We start from the raw sequence: 19233 nt of genomic DNA, 5'->3' as shown, positions 1-19233 counted from the left end.
TTACATGCCCTGAGATCTTTGCTCTGCCTTTGGGAGTTGTTTAATTTTAAAATTCAGCTCCTGAAATAATTTCATTATGCTATAGAGCTTGAGAAACAGTGTTATTCCCCCCTTACTCCCCTAGGTGTGTTTCTCAGAKACTGTTTCTCATAGGGGTCTCGTACCAGTTTTAGTCAGGACTGTTCTRCTTGGCAGCCTGAGGCATCTAGACAATTATGTTTAGGGACAGACTTGAAGTGATTTTTCTTTTCCTTTGGTTATGTCCTCCATCATTCTGACACTTCCAGAGCTTACTTCTTTTTCATCCCTGCAAAATGTCCAGCAAAGTGTTTCTGAATTCCTTATAGTCTAAAAATTTGTGTAAATAAGCAGTATTTTCTTTCAATAATGGAGCAGACCGTGGTGTGTTACCTTCGGAAAACAGCTGATAATCTTCTTACATGGATCTTTGCTAGTAGAGTTTTTGACTGTGAGTTACTCCAGTGGCAACCATGGTCAGATACTTAAATCRCTGCAATTTTTTAAATGCTGAAGTAATAAAAATGACAAGTCATTGATTTGCCATCTGCATGCAGAAAAACCCACACTGAYATTTAGCATGCAGTGATGAATGGAAGAACAAGGGGTGTTGAATTTTGTGGTGGAGCTGTAAGCAAGCTGATCAGGTGCTGCTGGGTGGTATGCTGAGAGGTAACACACCTGGGTTTACCTTTAGTGTGCTATTTCAAATGGTTAGAAATTATCTCAGTGTGCATGGGTGGATTTCTGTGTGGGAGTCATATGTGAGTTTTAATCTTACAGGCAAGATTATTTTTGTAAAAGTGTGTTGCAGTTAGAAATCCCTAGAGGTGCTGGCAAGTCCGTTTAGTTTCTGAAGGGAAACACATGGAAGGGGAGAGGAAAGCTGCTCCAAGCTTGATTTAACCACGTGAGTCTTGCARAAGTGTAGCTTACTGCAAAAATTACTGGTAATCAGACATGCTGTCACAAACAGACAGCGAATGTATAAGTATAAAACACTTCCACCAGCTCTATCAGAGGGAAGACAAAGAAGGTTTCAATGGGAGTTTGTATTCACAGATAATGGCTTAAAGTGGTAATTGATGCCAGCTGCATAAAATCACTGGGAAGGGCTCACCATCTGCCTCTCTCCTCCAAGAAAAAAGGATGTACTTTTGTATTACTTCATGAGAATGACAGTCTCTTGYCTCAATCAGTTTTAATTTTCTGCTTTTGTGATACCCTTGCCTCTGCAAATGGAGGGACTGTTAGTGGTGGTGGTGCAGTGCATGTGCTGTCTGGAGGAGGTGTCAGACCTTCCCTCTCTGAGGCTGGCTCACATGTCCAAATCCCAGGATGGCTGCTGAAACACCTTGTTCTCTGCGGGAGGATCCTTGCAGCGTACCCTCCCTGAGTGTGTCCATAAAGAGACCWGTGCGGAAATGGCCTTATCCGGTGAGATTTTTGGGTGGGATTTGTCTCACCCTGATGCAAGACATCTGCAAGATTGGTGTCTGGATCTTGGCTAATGACCTCACCCTCCTTTTGTAGTTAGTGGGGAGAAGTAAACACCGGCAGGGTGCACATTGTTTGGCCTCTTTCAGATGTCCACGTTGGGATGAAATGACCTATACCCTGGAAAAAAATGCTCCCAAATCTGGAACAGAGCAATTTTGGTCTGGCCAACTTTTTTTTTAAATCTTCCACCAATTGCTGTACCACTCTGGTGCTGCAGCCTTTTCTGTGCTGATTAATCCTCATAATAGTTCCTGTCGCCACAAAGTCTTCAGGTCTCATTGCCAGGGAATTATCGATCCACGCTAAGTAAGTGGAATCTTCCAAAGCCTGGCAAAAATTACTCAATCTATTTTTTATCATAGACTAGATTTTGGACTGGATTGAATTGTAGGTGAGGTGCTATTTGTGCTGTGGGCAAGTGCTCAAAGGACTGAAATATGAACATAGGAACACTATTAGTCGTAGTTCAGGGAGGTATTTGGGATTGCTGCACACCTTTGAGCAGGTGCTGTGACACAGACTCAGTAGAGAGCTGAATTAGTAGTAACTGCCTGCTGGCTCTGTGTGTGCCTTTTTTTTTGTTGTTTGTTCTTTGGGTTTCTTTGAGATTTTTTTTGTTTGGTTAGCTTTTTGTAGTTTTTTTGTTTTTTTGGTTTTTTTTTTTTTTTTTTTTTTGAAGGAGGGTCTGTCACTTCTGTTATTTTATTTTTCAGAAATAGATCCTGCAGGAGTATTGTCATTTTGGCTGCTGTTACAATAAATAAACACAAACAACCTTTAGGACATCCTGCCTATTGTACTGTAAAAGCTATTGTGTTCATGTGCTGAGGGTAGGAAATAATTTTTATCTTAAAAGTCAGTTCAAAATAGCAGATTAATCCAATTATGTATGTTAACCTATCAGCAATTACGTCCCAAAGCATCAAGTTTAACAAAGCTACTGTTGCATTATTTTTTCCTAAGTGCACAGTTCAGAGGTTCAGCATAGTATAAGCACGTATTCTTTTTTTTCCCCTTTTTGCATATAGTCTGAATAAATAAAAAACCATGCAGCAGCAAGAACAACAGAAGCAGCTGAGGAAGGACCGAGTTAGTTTTTGGCTCAAAAAGCTTTTCTGACAACGCTTTTTCCCAGGGCTGCTCTTCACTGGGAACTTTGATTTACAGGATTCTCTTGCTATTTTGTTCAGTGTTCCAAAAATACACAGTATTTTACTTCGAAGATTCATCATGAAAAGATATAAGAATAGTTTATCCCTGGTGCATTTTGGGAATTCTGTCATAATGATTTACGAGTAAGCATTGCATCCCACTATTGGAGTATTTGAAATAATTGTTTGCTTTATATCATGGAGTGGCTGCTTTTGTTCAAGCCATGAGTACCAGTGTGTATAAACAGTTAACATGCAGCAAGTATTAACATCTGCGTATGTCATGAATAGGATATTTGATTGCTAGCGTGGTACAAATTGCAAGGAAGTTTAAGGCTTAACATTTTATCATATAATCAGCTTTGACATCACAGGATAATCAAAATATCTGCTACCGTTCCCATCAGTCAGCAACCGTAGGGAGAAGAAGTTTTGGGTTTTTCCTGGTATCAATTTGAGGTAGATGCTTTTCTGCTTGGATATCTGCGGATATAACATTGTGGAGCAGAAAGGGATATTCATCTGCCTTTTAGTTTGCTGCCTTGATAGGTGCTTGAAGAAGACTCCTGCTGTCTAGGTATGGCAAGAGAGTTGAGGGTGAGATGGTGTCTGCTCCTTCTTCTGTATCTGCTGTCTGCTTGCTCAGACACCTCCTCAAAGCGTGTGTGGATCCTTCCAYGCAACATGCCCTACTGTCACTTCAAAAACAGGTTGTGGGTGTTTTAAGGGGTGGTTTCATCGTGTTACCCATTTCAGCTCTTGGAAGGGATGACCTCCCTTTACCTGAGCTGCTCTTTGCTTGGCACCTCGCTGGAGTGGGGGGAGCCGGGGGAAATCCTTCCTCTGCCTTTGTGTCTCAGCATCCTGTTTACTGCCTGGGCTCCTGGCCCGTTCTTCCTGATGCACTTGCTCTTCCTCCACAAAGGCAGATGGAGGAGGAGGAGGAAATTTATGCACGAGGCAAATGCCTTTTTCTTGCAGTAAGGGGAATTCCTGATCTCCACCTCTGTTTTCCTGCGCTGGTCCCGTGCTGGCATAGCAGCTGGTTGCATGAAATCACTGCCTGGCATTTAAATAGAACTGGTTGAAATTCCCAAAATTAAAGGAGAAAAAATGAGGAAGATGGAAATAATACTCCTCTGTCATAAATTCCCAGCCTTCTAGCTATGTATCTGTTTAAGGTATTACAAGCATGGTGTTTTTGAAACAGATTATGTCATGCTCCATCACTGGGTCAAGTCCAGTGCATCCTTTATTCAGCTTTTTGTGCTGAAAACTTGAGTAAGAACTGTTTTAGACCATGTTAACAGGATTTTGATGGGATGAATGTCAGAGGGGTTTACTGAGCATGATGCTGGGATAAATTGAACTTAAAAAAATGTACTTGTGTGAAAGTGAAGAATAAATCARTAATGCATGTGGTATATTAAACACATGGGGTTTTGTTTTATTTTTTTTCCAAAGGATGAAGAAGAAGAAATCAAACTGGAGATTAATATGCTAAAGAAATATTCTCATCATAGAAACATTGCAACTTATTATGGTGCTTTCATTAAGAAAAGTCCCCCAGGACAYGATGACCAACTGTGGGTAAGCAAATGCTTTTCAAACATGTGAATAAATCTTTCTCTATTGGATATGGTTTGAYGATGAGAGAAATACCACTTTATGGACAGACAAACTAAAAGAGCTGAGTGCTTGCCTGAACAGCTAGATAAGAATCATAGAGGATAATCACACATCCTTAAAGGGATGGCTGAACCAAGATATGCTATAAGCAGTGGATTTGTTCTTTTAAGTAACTTTTTTCACCCGTTTCCCAGATGGATAGTAACGTTTCATGGGAACAAGACAGCTGAGCTGAGCAGTAAGAAYATGTGACTGTAAAAAGAAAGCTGTACTTGAGAACTGTACCCATTACATTTTTCTTCTCACCTCATCTACACCCTCTAGAGGACTGAGGTTTGGGTTTGAAATGGCAGGGTGCATGTTCTTCCATAAATAAATGGAAGCTAAAGGGCAAGATGTGTTGCAGTGATGTGATCAGTTTGATTCCTTCAGCATTGGATGTGCTCTTACTGCTAATGCATTTTGCATAGCTGAGCAAATCCAGATTCCCAGCATTAAATTACAGTGATTAAATCAGTCCTTGAAAATGTGGTAACTAATGTGAGACATATTCCATATATGTCTGACACACATTGAAGACATTTGGTTGAATCAGTTTTCCAGGCAGAGAWGTAAAATATATTCTCTTCTTCAAAAGAGTTTCCCAAATCAATGCTGTAACCTGATTATTTTGCTTTGCTAAACAGCTGAGATATGTTTTTAATGTTGGTTGTACACTGATACTGTTTTGCAGCTTGTTATGGAGTTTTGTGGAGCAGGATCTATCACAGACCTTGTGAAGAATACAAAAGGGAATACTCTGAAAGAAGACTGGATAGCATATATCTCCAGAGAGATTCTCCGGGTAAGGAAAATAGTCTGCCCCACACAGAAGCATCTTACAGAAATGTAGCCTATCTTGAGGTTCTGCAAGAAGCTGTTTCTGATCAATCCCATTAGCCATGTCATCACTTGGAGAGTGCGTAGGAGCAGATAGATGTCTGCTCCACATCATTTAACTTGTGTGAGCTGTGCTGTATTGTAGCAGAAGCCTTGCAGAAAATAGCATTTCCTAGTCATGAGGAGCCAGTGACCTTACCCACTGCAGAAGGTGTGAAAGTGTCCACAAGAACTGAGGCTGAAACACCACTGTAGCACAGTAGCATACAGAATGAGCTTGCAGCTGCCTTTCTCTGCTCCTAATCAAGTCCTTGGAGGAAGGGAGCTGTTGGCTCAGGCCAGGAGCCTGGACTTGTGTGCTGTGATTTGCACTCATCTTGTGTTGTCCCTGCAGTCTAGAGCAAGCAGCTCTGTCACATGTGGCTCTGCCCTGTGCGGTGCTTGCAGGTGTCGCTCCAGAAGTTTTTCAGGAAGAGAGTTGCAGCTTACCAGTTGTTCTAAAATTGAAACTTTAACTAATTATGCTTAATATTTAATTTCCAGTTGGTACAGTTTAAGTGCTTTTTGAATTGGCATTTGTTTTGCTTCACTAAGTAAATCTGGTAGAGTTTTCCTCGTGCTTTTTTGTAAAACAAATTGCCTCCTACCCATACCACTACACAGTATGTTTGTTCAATTGCTTAATCATAAATGAARTTCTGAAGGGCATTATGTTAAAGGAAACAAGCACTGTCTCTTGCATAAATCAATGGTGCTGTTGTCTGTGTTACACATTTGCTTTGCCTTGGCAGTTTTTAAGATGAGGACGGAGGGAGACACATGGTTCTGGTCTCTTGCTCTAATTTCAAATGCTAGAGGAGATTCCAACTGCTGGTGTTCAGACTGGCACATTTTAAGTTGTTTACAAGGGAGAAGTTTTATTTCAAAACAAATGGATAGCATGCTTTAATATGAGGAAAACTAACTTCTGCAGGACTGTCTTATGGTTGATTTGAGAGCCATGTGGCCTTGGAGGTATTCCATGCTATGTTGTATTCATCCTAGATCCTCCTTAGATAAAGCAGTCAAACACTTGCTGAGAAGAGGAAAAATTTATTTACCTCACAAAGAGTTAGGGAAAACTTTTTCTCATTCCAGTGAGAGATTTGCAAAAGGAGCATTAATTGCTSGCCATCAGGAACTGAAATATCTGGAAAAAATGAATGCTAAACTCAGATTGCTACGAGATGTTTTAAAACCTGATTCAACACAGAGTTTGTCAGAGGCAGAGGAGAGAGGCTGTGTAACACAGTCAAAACGAACTGAAGTGCCAGAGATTGCTGTAGGTGGAGACACAGGTGAAGGTCAACCCAGTGGATCCTTGTGTCGTTGGAAAGGCCTGGGGATTGCAGGAAAGTAGAGATGTGCCCCTTTGTCTCCTCCCAGCTCTTTGCAACCCCAAATGTGTTTTTTCAGTGAGGTTAGATGGTACTCTGGAGAGAACAGMCAATTATCTCTCTGGCTGGGTCAGAGTAGCAGAAGGCTTTAAAAAATATCCTGTGTGAAGCTGTGGAAAAGCCTTCATTTCTGTGAAAAATAAGACCACACTTAACATTAGCAGTCAGTGAAGGGTCTCAGGGACATCAGCCATTCACTTGGTTTGCTTGTGATGTGTGGAAGAGAAGCTGTGGATGGTGTTTTTTGTCACACTCATTAACTGTTTTAAAAAAAAGGAAAATAGCCCAATGGTTATGTAGGAAAACTGGTAAATGATCACTTAATGAAGAACATGTGTTAGGAAATACTTCTCTACAGCAACCACTACTCTCTTAACCTCTTGCAGCTGTAAAGGTTCTTTTTCTTTATTTTTCATAAAACATTAAAAGACTATGAGGGCAACACGAACAGGCAAGATGATCCCACTGGAGACTGCAATTTTCCGAGCAGAAAACTGAGGAGAACCCAAAATACAGGCAGTTGCTAAGAGGGTTGCCTGTTGTTCTCCCAATTACATTAGAGAGTAAAATGCAACATATGTCTTTCTCAGCCCTCCCTCCACATGGCTAATGCTTTGGGGCATGTATCCAGGTGCTGTCTCAACAAAAAGCACCGTATGCCAGGAGGTTTTGTTTCCTTTGGAAAGTATAATGCTTATGCTTTTTTTTTTTTTCTTTAATTCTTTTTTTCTTTTGCATTTTTTTTTTGTCCTGAGGTACAGTTATCTGGCTTCATGTTTATGGAGACTAGAGAAGAGAGCTGCTGCTCTGCAGCAGAGCATTTCTCTGTCATCTGTCAAACATGACTGCCAGTCCATCACCCCCCATCCCCTTCTCAGGAGTGCATATATACATGTTGATGCAGGCTCCTTTCTCCTTCCACCTTCCTTCCCAGCTAAATTCTGTGTGACCCTGTGCATGTCAGAAGTCAGTGGCATACACTGCTGCTGATGTCATTTAGGACGTAATCGCACGGAGACTTTGCAGGAGCTGAACTTTGTTCATGGGACAGCTGTGAGGTGTTTGCACAGTGCAGATGTTGGGCTGGATTTAGGTACTGTGTGTGCATGACCTGAGGCCTACATCTCCATCCCCAAAAGCTGTGTGGGTGGTGTGCTGCTGCACGCCTGCTGAGGTCCCATTGCACCCAGAGACACAATGCTGTGACCTTTGGGGCTGCAGGGTATGAGTAGTCTGTTGCTAAGCCAAGAGCCTAAGTCTGAACATCCTCTCCTTCTTCTCTTCTCTTTAATGCAGGGGTTGGCACATCTTCATGCCCATCATGTGATTCACAGGGATATCAAAGGGCAAAATGTGCTGTTAACAGAGAATGCAGAAGTGAAACTTGGTAAGTAGGCACACATGTCCACTTCCTCATTTGTTCAGCCTCTGGTATTATGATGTTCTCAAATTAATTTCATCCCCGTGATGTGTTTTATAGCTTGAGTACTCTGTCACTGCTTCCATGTGGAACGACAACCTGCATATATTTCCTCCTGCTTGGAAAGGATGGAGCACAGGTTGTTGTTGAATTTTGTTAGAAGATGTTGGGTTTTTTTTGCCAGAATCAGTGCAGGGATCATTTTGTTCCCCCCACTGAGCTGTGTGTGACTTGAGTCTGTTCTGATTCACTTTATTTTGGACTTGGGAAGTGACAGGAGTCTCTCTTGTATTTGACTTTAATTAAAATAGCACCTGCTGTTCAGGTTCTGGACACAAATGATCTGGACAGCACTCTCAAGGAAACTGTGGCATCAAATTCAAAACACAGTTCCAGCTCTGGCATGTCTGCTGAAAATCGTGCTCATCCCTGGCCTCTTCTCTCCTGCCAAGTGGACATACTCTTTTTTTATTTCCTCTCTGATTTGTCTCTTTCAGTTAGTGCACATGTTAACCTTCTGTGTTTGTATCACGCTACACTCGCCACCTTTTTCTCGTTAAATATAGAGCCATGCTGAAGGCCTCCCACCCAGCCCACATCCCTTCTGGTTTGCATTACACCTTCGTGCAGCACGAGGCATGGGAAGATGTCCCGGCTGCTGGAGGAGGGAGCTCTTGGGAGAGCTTTCCTTCGTTTGGTCCAAAATGGAGCACAGTAGCTTCCAAACCATTGCTTCCTCTGAGCTTGTCTAGCCCAGTTTGTCGGTGTYTCTCAGGCAGTGGATGCAGTGAGGYTGACACAGCCCTCTTAGAGCAGATGCAGTTACTGGTATAGAACAACATACAGCACTGTGGTCAGGAGCAGGGCAAAACTGAAAGGCARAAAACACCTTTGCAATGTAATTGCTTTGTAATGAAATGGGCTTCTCTTAGTCTGTGTGCATATGTGCTCAAAGTTAGTGCTTCTTGGATAATCCTCATCTGCTCCCATTGATGTTTCTGCTCTGTGCATTAAAGCAGAGAGCAACTCCCTGAACAACAGATTATTTTTGCTGTCAAATTTTAGAGCAGAGAGAGTGGTGATCTGAAAGGGCTKGTGTTCATGCATGCAGTTTTCCCATAGCATGAGAGTTTCCTTTGGGAAGTGGCTATTTCTGTGTGGGCAAAGGTGCTTAGTTTCATCATGTGGGAGGGAAACAGCCCTTTTTCAGCCTCCCAGGCAGTACTTTTGCAGCTGTGCTCTCCCTTCTGTCCAGACAGACCAGTGAGAGRTACAGGAGAGGTGATTGTATGCTACTGTGTCCCTTGACACTTGTGCCCAATCACATTGTGTGTGAACCACAAGGGCTCAGTTGCCTCAGGATTAATCATCGTATTCAGCATGGTCCTCCCACGTGGWACATTTACAGGACTTTATTTTCAAATCACTTTGCAAAAGTAATCACTGCGTTATTTTTCCCCTCTTATTTCATTTTACTCTTTTCCCACCCACAGTGGATTTTGGTGTGAGCGCTCAGCTGGACAGGACAGTTGGCAGGAGAAACACTTTTATTGGGACTCCGTACTGGATGGCTCCAGAAGTTATTGCCTGTGATGAGAATCCAGATGCGACGTATGATTACCGAGTAAGAGTCCTGTTCAAAGAAAAAAGGGAAACATACATTTGCAGTATAGATGTCCATGAACTATGGCAGCTTGTGAGACTTCTTATCTGTTGTAGGAGTAATAACTTATTTTGTGTAGTTACATTCTTATTATCAAAGTACAAATAAATACATTCTCTTCTGGCTTGTTGTCAGATGGCAGCCTTTAACAGTTTCTGTTGCTTGGATTATCGTAGCTTTGAGATGTAAGTATGGGATTCAGGGTGCTGTAGGTGCTCAGAAAAGGCAAAAAAGAATTTACATGGAAATTCTTGTGTTCTCAATTTGTATAATGGTTGCACTTTAAATTGTGTTAGACTGTGTCCCAGTTATTGCAGTAACCCAGAACAATRCATTTTAGTTTCTGCCTTAAATAGAACCATCGTCTGGAGAGCCAGCAAAGTACAGAAGGAACTTTTAAAACTATTCCTGATTTCAGGAAACACAGACATGATTTTTTTGTTAAAAATTTATCCATCGCAACACTTCTTAACAATGATCATTCTTTTTATGGCTTGCTGCAAATCAAGGATTTAATTACTGCAAAACCATAATTGGCTTGATGTTGTTTGCACTAGCCTTAAGAATATTRGGTGTATGTACTTAAATATATCTAGTGGAAGCATACTGTAGTCTTAAAATTTCTTCTCAGCTGACTTTAACGAGAACACAAGGAAAGAAAAAATGTAAAAATGTGCATTTTAAGAGATCTTCACTTACACTAATGCATTGTTCCAACTGTAATCAAGGTTAACAAGGATATCAGAAAGCCAGGGGTTAAGGCCTTACAGTGAATTATAGAGCTGAATATCAATTATATCACTTTGCTGAGACTGATTGTTAGCTAGCAGTATGTTTGTGTCTGTCTAAATCTTTGTAAAACACCCAGATTGTTTGAATTGGTGTTTTTGTACATTTTGACCAAGGATTTGATAAGGATCAGATTCATCCTATTTCTCTTAATTGCTTTGTGTACTAAAGATTGTACTAAAGATAATATTTTGTATATTTCCAGACAGAGTTATTAGTAAGGAAGGTTTGCTATTAAATGATCTATAAATGATCTATAAAGCAGAAAAATGCCCTGCAATCTTCGTTAATGCAGTAGTGATGTGAAAAATAACTCCTCCAGTCTCTGAAAATGCCTGTTTATTGTTCCTGGTGGAGTGGTCTTCCCCAAAAAAATAAAWGTTTGAAAGATTCTGTAAGATCATAAGGCTGTGCAATTTTACTTAAATGGCTGAATTGGACTACAAAGACTGCCTTGCTGGGTCTGAAAATATGATCTTCAGAAATGCTTCTCTGCTTGTAGTGCATGAAGAGCTTATTTGCTCATTAGTTCTAAGTAATTTTTTAAAAATTGCAATTATGACCAGAAATGAAGACTGCTTTCCTCAAGAACAACTCTCTTTCACAGCAGTCTCCTCCAGTATTTTGCCCATTAAGCTGTGTCAGTCTCWGGAGTTGGTTCCTTGCCAGGACTCCTCCATCTCTTCTCTGTGTTTGATCTTCCTGCCTCTTGTTTGGTCTCTCCTGAGTCAGAGGTGGTACCTTGAAAGGCTGCCACTGAAGGACTCTTGTTCTGTAGTGTTTTGAGCAGAGCTGAGATGTTAGGGGAGGAATGTTGGCTTTGGCTGCAAATAATGCCTGTGGTAAAGACAGAGGTGTAAATTTTGGGAACCTCTGCCTTTTCAGTGGTGTTGGTGACTAATTCACCTCTCCTTTCAGTGGGCCCATATTTTCCTTCTCTTCTGGCCTATTTATGTACCTGAAGAACCTTTTCTTGTAGTTTTTGGCAAGTCTGGTCATATTAAATTTGAGCTGAGCTTAGCTTTTATAACTGCATCTCTACACATCCTGGGAATGCCCTTGTTCAGTTCATYGTAACAAGGGAATTTTGAAAATCCTGCTGTTTCACAGGCTTAGACTTCTGGCAAATGTATTTCCCATTGTCATAATATCCCATGGATATATTTTCATGTGTTATTAGAAAGGGTTGTTTGCTCACTCAGTGAGAATATGTGCATGTGTTTCTGCATGTACATCTGTATTATGTGAAAAGTAGTATTTTATGATACTGTTACAAGAAAAAAGAGGCTTATACTATWTWAATAGCCACAGTATTTGGTTTCAGSCTCACCTACAGGGCCTCTCTAAATAGYACTCTCTTACTGTGTGAATGGGTAAATCCACCTACTAACATCTGGTGTCTCTCTTTTTCTGCAGAGTGACCTTTGGTCATGYGGCATCACGGCCATAGAGATGGCAGAAGGAGCCCCCCGTAAGTGATCCGTGTGCTTCTCCAGTGGGCTTGTTAAAGCTGAAACATAGACTTGGGCAATGCTGCTTGTAATCTAAGCCCAGTTTTGAGGTTTCTGAAAGTATCCCTGTGTTATTTCTGTTCTCTTCAGTTTTGCCTGCTCTATAAATACAAAATCCCATAAATAGCAATGCTTTTGATAAAGATAGGATTGTGTTTAAGCACGGCAGTGCAGACTGCAGTAATTTAATTTCTATAGCAGCAATATTTGGAAGCTAATCGAGTGTCTGACTTCCTTCCTATGGGTAGTATATTGTGTTTTGGAGTTGTGTCCAATTTGTCTATGGACTGGCCTGGGATACTGAAACCTCAGCTGGGGAGAGGGTCAGTGGGGCCTTGAGGAAACAGACCTTAATGAAAAAAGCATTTGTGGCAATTGTTTCTGTGTTGGCTTTCTGTGGGTCTGGATAATGCTGACATTGCTTCTCCTTTTGTTTTCACTCATCAGCGGGTGGTGTTAGTCTTCCTTAGCAGTGACATGGCTTAAACTGTAAATCCTTCTTCAGGACAAAACATTGAACTTAGGTATTCTCAAGGGATCATAATCAGGTCATTTAGATTTGAGAGAAAAACCTGGAACAAATGCACAACTTTTTAATAGCTTCTTTTCCTTTCAAATAGTTCTTTCAGAATTTCAAGGCAGAAAGCAGATATGTGAGGAGGACAGAAACATTTGAAAAGAAAAGAAGTTAGGCATGATGTTTTGACTTTTAATGATACTTGCTATGGAATTCCTTACTGATCTTGCAAATATACTTTTCATCACCCTCAGCTGGAGCTCTGTATTTAAAAAATAAGAGCCTAAAGTACCTAAGAACAAGTTAATTTTTTTTGCACATAAAAAACTACCACCACACCACAGCCCAGCTTGAAATGTCTGTCTTTGAAATAAAGTATTGATATTTCCCAGCTAAAAATTGGTCATTTCATTGTAGCTGCTGTCTGATTTTGTTGTTATTGTTGTTGACATTRATGTAAGATTTATAAATCAAACCWCAATGRTCTTGTTGATTCATGTTTTWGGAGGTCTGGTGGTTTGRGGTTTGKTWTTTTTTTTCCTTTCCCAGTTRCATTTTTRCATKAAWGTCCATGTGAGAGCTGCTCCYRRRAYACYTCAGCCAGTGCTGTAATAAGTGTTTGAGCTAACAYTTGACCACCTTTTTGCCAAACTTTTTTGTTCAGTGCATTGGGTTGSCTAGATGGCTTTCAATTAAAAACTGTGTCTGTCAGCTTTGTAAGCCTAGAATTGGACAATAAGATTTTGTTCATTTCCAAACCAAATCAGCACTTGGCCCCTCTTTGTATAGAAGCACAAAAGTGGCATTTAAGAGCTAAGCCAAGATCCTGTGTCAGTGGTTAACAGCTCTTGTCCTCTGGTATGTGGGCTCWACCTCCTCCTGCAGTGGCAGCTGGAGAGTCCATCTCTGAGTTTGGTGGTCTGCAGGAATCCTCAGGCATCCAAGGGACAACTTTGGCAAGATTGTGAAGCCACAATTCTCTTCACATCAGTCTGTTTCTCCTGTATTTCTGTTGTGTGGTAAATGCCACCTCATCCTGCAATGATCGCTCAGGCTGAGACTGAGGGTGTAAGAGGTCAAACATAAAAAGATGGTTAAAACATTGCTCCTAAAGACCTTTCTGGGGCTGCATCTCTCCCTGCTCCYTTGTTTGCCTCTGTTGGCTCTACTGTGTTGCTCTGCTGTGGAACAGGAGATCCTGGAGTGCCACTAAATGTCCACTGAAATGACTGGGCTTCTTTGGACAAAAGTTGTGGGTTTGCATTTCAGTTCCTCAAGGAAACCTTTTTTGTGATACAGGCCCTCCTGTGCTTCAAAACTCTCATACGTTGAAGTAAAGACAATATCCAGGTCTGTAGAGTAAAAATCAAGCATCCTCCATAATGGGAGAGAAGGGCAGGTGGAAGGAAGGGTGTATAAACAGTAACTTCCGTTCTTCCCTTCTGCCATCATTATCTCCCAGTATTTTATTGACTGGAAAGTAAGTTAGACTTGGGGCTAGAGGAGGGCCATGCTCAAATGTTCCCATTTTGGTTGATTCTGGAGGTTAATCCATGCTTCGATCTCTTTCTCTTTTTGGGCTGTCACTGGCAGGTTTAGCTATGGAATTATTGTCATTTGACTATTTCCATTTGACTGTGTTGCTGTCTGCACCTGTTGCATGGATGTTTGGGATGGTGGGAATGGTTGTGGAAGCTGAAATCGTGGCATTGAGAAAGGGCAACTAAACCAATCTCTGTATGTCTCTGTTTGGTTTTGTTTTCTTCCCTTCAGCGCTTTGTGACATGCATCCCATGAGGGCACTCTTTCTGATACCCAGGAACCCTCCCCCACGGTTAAAATCCAAGAAATGGTATGTATTAACTATATCTTGCTTGTAGCTTTATGTAGCATGACATTTTCTTGTATCACTTACAGTTTTGTTACCCCTTCTACAAAACGGTAAAGCAATTTAAGTTAGCRAAAATCTCTGCTGTGTTTTGTGCCACTGAATCAAAGCATGACATAAAAYGCGTGCGTTATTTAGTTCTGTTTATCCCAGAGAAATTTAATCTCAAATTATGTGAAAATGAATAYCAAGGTTTTTTCTTTGACAGAGTAGCATTTGTATGAAGCTGACAAATGGATCCATATTTTAAAAAACAAATTCCTGCAGCACTCTTAATATGCAGTATGTTTTCTCAGATGTATCATAACACTGAAACAGAACAGTACTATAGTGTTCTAGTCGCTAAATAGAAAGGAGCTATTAAAACTAATGAAGGCTTTTACTATAATTATTGTAAACGGCTGGAATTGAGTGYGTGCTTCTTGCCAGCTGAGAAGAATCCATTAGTATCAGAGGATTTCCTCCCAGTTACTGGTTACAACTGGCACATATGAGACAAAAGTACTCCCTCAAAAGAGGTTTCTTACAGATTGAACGTGATCATGGGATGCTGTGATCCTGTCAAGATAATGAAGTGATTTGACTGCTTATTCAATATCAACATAGTACAAATGTGGCTTGCTTGCTTGGCTTGGTCYTTACGTGGATTGACTTATTCATGCACTTCTACTGTAAAGGCATCACTCTTGCTTCCCTTCTGCATATATTAAGAGAATAGAGATGGATATACAATATTTGCATTAGYCATTCATTAACCTTTTTATGTGAAATAATAACACTCAAGGCTTGAGGAGTAAAAATCTGAAAAACCAAGTTACGTTGGATTCAGCTTTTTTTTATTACAGTGCGGAAGTGAACTGATGGATGGAAATCACTGTTTTTACCCTTAGCTGTGTAGCGAGCATGTTTGCTCTCCAAGCACTGGAGGAGGTTGAGAGCACCTACCAATTAAAAAGCAGCTCTGGTTGAAGGCAGTGCTGCTGTGACTCAGCTGTTTTGATAGTGTGCTCAGTGGCAGGTTATGRGAAGATAGGCCAAATGATGAAAAAAATGTMGAAACATCATAGAATRGCTTGGRTTGGAAGGAACCTTAAAGATCATCTRGTGCCAAACCCCACCATGGACAGGGATGCCACCCACTAGTTCAAGTAGCTCAGAAACCCATCCAACMTGGTCTGGAATGCTTCCAGGGATGGGGTATCCACAACTGCCYTGGGCAACCTGTTCCAGTGCCTCACTGCAGTTTTGAGTATTTCCACTACYGGCATTTTGCAAAGTGGCTTCTTTTTGGAGAGGTCCTCTTTCAAGAATTCAAATGAAGTGCAAATTTTCGAAGGTGGTGCTGCCACTGTTAGTTTAGCTAACTCCCATATCCTGGTACTTGATGCTGTGTGCAGGAGGGTTCATGCCCTTAAATTGTGTCAGGGAGAATTTGACCTGAAGCACCTGTGTTGAACAGACAATACTGTCCAACACCCACCTATTGTTCTGTAAGAATTTTTTGTGTGTAACTCTTCAGGTGAAAAATAAAATAATCTTAAATTCTGGTAAATCTAGCTCTGTGACACCACACACATGCAAAAGGAGTGTGGTGCTGCTTGTGTTGGGGAATGGCAGAGTTCTCATGACTTTGGGTATGGCTGTCTGTAGCGTGGGTAGGTGGAGGCACACCAGACCTGGCCCTGCCTCTGCTCCAAGCAGGCTGGATTCTATCCAGCTCTGATCCAGAAGAAGCAGAGCTGGGTTTGCATGATTACCTCACTAATAGATCCTGACTTTCAGGGCAATTATGCCACTAAAAGAGGGCACATTGCTGTGAGGCTGTGCCTAAGCACTGCAACTATGTTCATGTCACCCTGTGTCCATCCAGCCCAGTGCTCTGCTGGAACACACTCAGATCTGTTTAGGAGGTACACTTGCAGGCAACACTTGTGCTGTCATCTGGGATGTATTCCTTAAGGAAAGGAATTTGAGGAAGAGCAGAAAAAATGTTTCAGCTGAGTTCTGCCTGTCATCTTTTGCTTTGTTTTGTATTTTGCTTCCTGCTTTCTCAGGTCAAAAAAGTTTTTCAGCTTTATAGAAGGTTGTCTAGTGAAGAATTACATGCAGCGACCTTCTACAGAACAGCTGTTGAAACATCCCTTTATACGTGACCAGCCCAATGAAAGGCAAGTCCGAATCCAGCTTAAGGACCATATAGACAGGACCAGGAAGAAGAGAGGAGAGAAAGGTATGCAGCTTCTAAAAATCAAGTCTTTGCAACTTGCTGAAAATGCATGTTTTTGTCCTGCTTTACATTCTAGATCTCCACCCCTAGAAATGCTCCTGTTGCCCAAATCCTTAAAAAGTTAATTTTTAATTCATAATTTGACTTTATCAGAAGGCTTTTTTTTTTGTTCTGTCCTTTACAGAGAAAGTTATCAATTTCAARTGCTGTATTCTCTGATAAATTAAGTTTACTCACTTCTTGGCCACTATCTCATCTACAAAATCATTAAACTATTTAGGAGGATATTGGCATATATGCCTTTTGCTTCTTTAGTCTCTGGTAGGTTCATATCCTGGAATGATGCCATAAATCAGACTCACAGGAAATAACCCATCACAAGAGCTATGAAGCAAATGTTTTGGGCAGCCTTTTCTCTTTATTCAGGTGCTGCTGAAGTTCTCCAGGTGTCTTGTATTACATATAAAACCTGGTGTTGTTCARGGAAGTCTTCTGCAAAGCACTGTGCCACTTTACAGTCTGGGAAGATGAGCTTATATAAATACAGAATGAGTTCTAGGGTCTGTAATAGATCTTTTCTCTGAAGGGGACAGGAACTGATTTAYTGAGGTGCTACTACAACTCACCACTGTCCTAAAATTAAAGTACTATCCAGGCCTTTGTTTCTTTCCTGTTAGATGAGACGGAGTATGAATATAGTGGAAGTGAGGAAGAAGAGGAGGAAGTGCCTGAACAAGAAGGAGAGCCAAGGTAATAACTGCTTTTGGGATGGCTTTGGGCAATCCATGCCAAGTCAGTCTAAAGGTCTGTGATTATAAATCAGCATGCTAAATTTCTGTCTCTTAYTAAGTGAATGCACAAGCCACAAAAACCACCCAAAGGGTTTGAATACCTATGTTGTGACTGCTAAAGTTTAAAAGCTCCCCTTCCTATATTTTAGAGCCAGCAAACTCTGAATGGAGGGAGATGTATGGCAARTATGATTGATTAGGGTTTTCACAATGTTAGCATTCATCCTTATTTTGCTTGGCCTCATTTTGCGCCTTCCACTGAGAGCATGTATTTGATATACATCCAGTGTCTTTCCTCCAAAAGAAATGAGATTAAACTTTAACATCAAGATATTTTATTAATGTTCCCCTGCTTTGGCAAAGGTATTTAATGGCCCATCATGSTTTATCGTACAGAAGGCTTTAACTTCCTCTTGTTGCAGTTCCATTGTCAATGTGCCTGGAGAATCAACCCTCCGACGTGATTTCCTGAGACTGCAGCAGGAAAACAAGGAACGGTCCGAGGCCCTTCGGAGACAGCAGCTGCTGCAGGAGCAGCAGCTCCGTGAGCAGGAGGAGTACAAGAGGCAGCTGCTGGCAGAGAGGCAGAAACGCATCGAGCAGCAGAAGGAGCAGAGGAGGCGGCTGGAAGAGGTAGAAACAGAGACTGGAGTTTGGGGGGCAGAAGSCCCTCTCGCCCTTTTGTGTACCATTCCCATGTCCATTTGAAAAAGAGTTCCCTGTAGCCCCAGCACACCTCAGAAAGAAAATAACATGTGAAAATCCACCTGCAAACATAGAGCAAAGCACTGAAATCCATGCCTGGCTACTTGAATATTAGATGTCTTCCAAATATTCTAATATTTGAATATCCAGCAGCTCCTATGGAGACAGCAGGAGCCAGAGCTGAGTTGTTTCAAGGTGTTTTCTTGGGMGGAGGCTGTGTCTAGGCTTTAGGTAGGTGTAGAGAGAGGAGACATAAATTATTTGGAGATGGATTTTTTTTCTCAAGAGTACTTTTTTGGGGAGTACTTTGAACATTTTTCAGAATTCCSTTTAAAGCCTTCTCAAACATCTGTGTTTGGTATCATTTGCAGTAGATRGAAACGTGTTTTTTAATATATTACTCTCTCATGCCCAGTAGCTTAATGACTAAAAGTCACTGAGATCATAAGATAATCAAATTATTTGGATTGGAAGTGGCTTTTAAATGTACATCTATAAATATGTTTATAAATCAGTGTTAAAATTGTAATTCTGAAGGAATTACAAATATGTAAATCATACTTTTGTGATATGGCAAGTATGCAATTTCTTTGTACTACTGAAAGATAAAAGAAATTGAATGTACATAGACAATATTGTTCTGTCATACTTTTCACCTCCCAAGATCKCATGTACATATATATATATATATGTATGTATGTATGTATATGTAGATGGAGTATGCAGTGTGAGCTTCAGAGGTAGAAGGATTTCAAAACAGCTCTTCAGGCCAGAGCTGGGTATGACACAGAGCTGAAGTGAAACCAGTCCTCTGGCTCTTCAGGAAGTGCAGGGTCAAATTCCAGTTGTCCTTAAAGGACCTCTTGCTTGAGTCTCTGTTTCAACTGTCCACTTAGCAATGATGGAAAAAACTACACCCAGTCTGGTTTTCCAAATTCTGGTAGCATTTAATGAGGATGCAACCAGGACCAAATGTTGATTTGCATCCCGTGATGTGTTTGCATAACAAATAATACAAARTTCCAAATACCTTTCCAGGTCACATTATGCTCCTTATCCCTCTTTTTGAAAGTGCAAATGAGTTTAGTGCTGCTCTAAGGAGGGATTGG

General features: G+C 41.0%; 1 protein-coding gene across 7 annotated transcripts in view; it reads left to right on the top strand.

The window, feature by feature from the left end:
* The window catches only part of MAP4K4 (mitogen-activated protein kinase kinase kinase kinase 4), a 162290-nt gene that overhangs the window by 102165 nt on the left and 40892 nt on the right, over positions 1-19233 (top strand). For all 7 annotated transcript variants that reach the window (XM_057374842.1, XM_057374840.1, XM_057374845.1 and 4 more), the window contains exons 4-12: positions 4134-4259; positions 5032-5142; positions 7910-8000; positions 9527-9657; positions 11902-11956; positions 14287-14365; positions 16456-16631; positions 17306-17378; positions 17842-18052. In XM_057374842.1, the coding sequence (XP_057230825.1) occupies positions 4134-4259; positions 5032-5142; positions 7910-8000; positions 9527-9657; positions 11902-11956; positions 14287-14365; positions 16456-16631; positions 17306-17378; positions 17842-18052 (1053 nt within the window). The remainder of the gene's footprint in view (positions 1-4133; positions 4260-5031; positions 5143-7909; positions 8001-9526; positions 9658-11901; positions 11957-14286; positions 14366-16455; positions 16632-17305; positions 17379-17841; positions 18053-19233) is intronic.

The sequence above is a fragment of the Malurus melanocephalus genome, unplaced genomic scaffold (genome assembly GCF_030028575.1).
Source record: "Malurus melanocephalus ecotype Western Australia unplaced genomic scaffold, MMel_1.1 scaffold_234, whole genome shotgun sequence".
NCBI lineage: Eukaryota > Metazoa > Chordata > Aves > Passeriformes > Maluridae > Malurus > Malurus melanocephalus.
The sequence above is the reverse complement of the archived record's forward strand: the minus strand, read 5'-3'. Positions and strand labels throughout refer to the sequence as shown.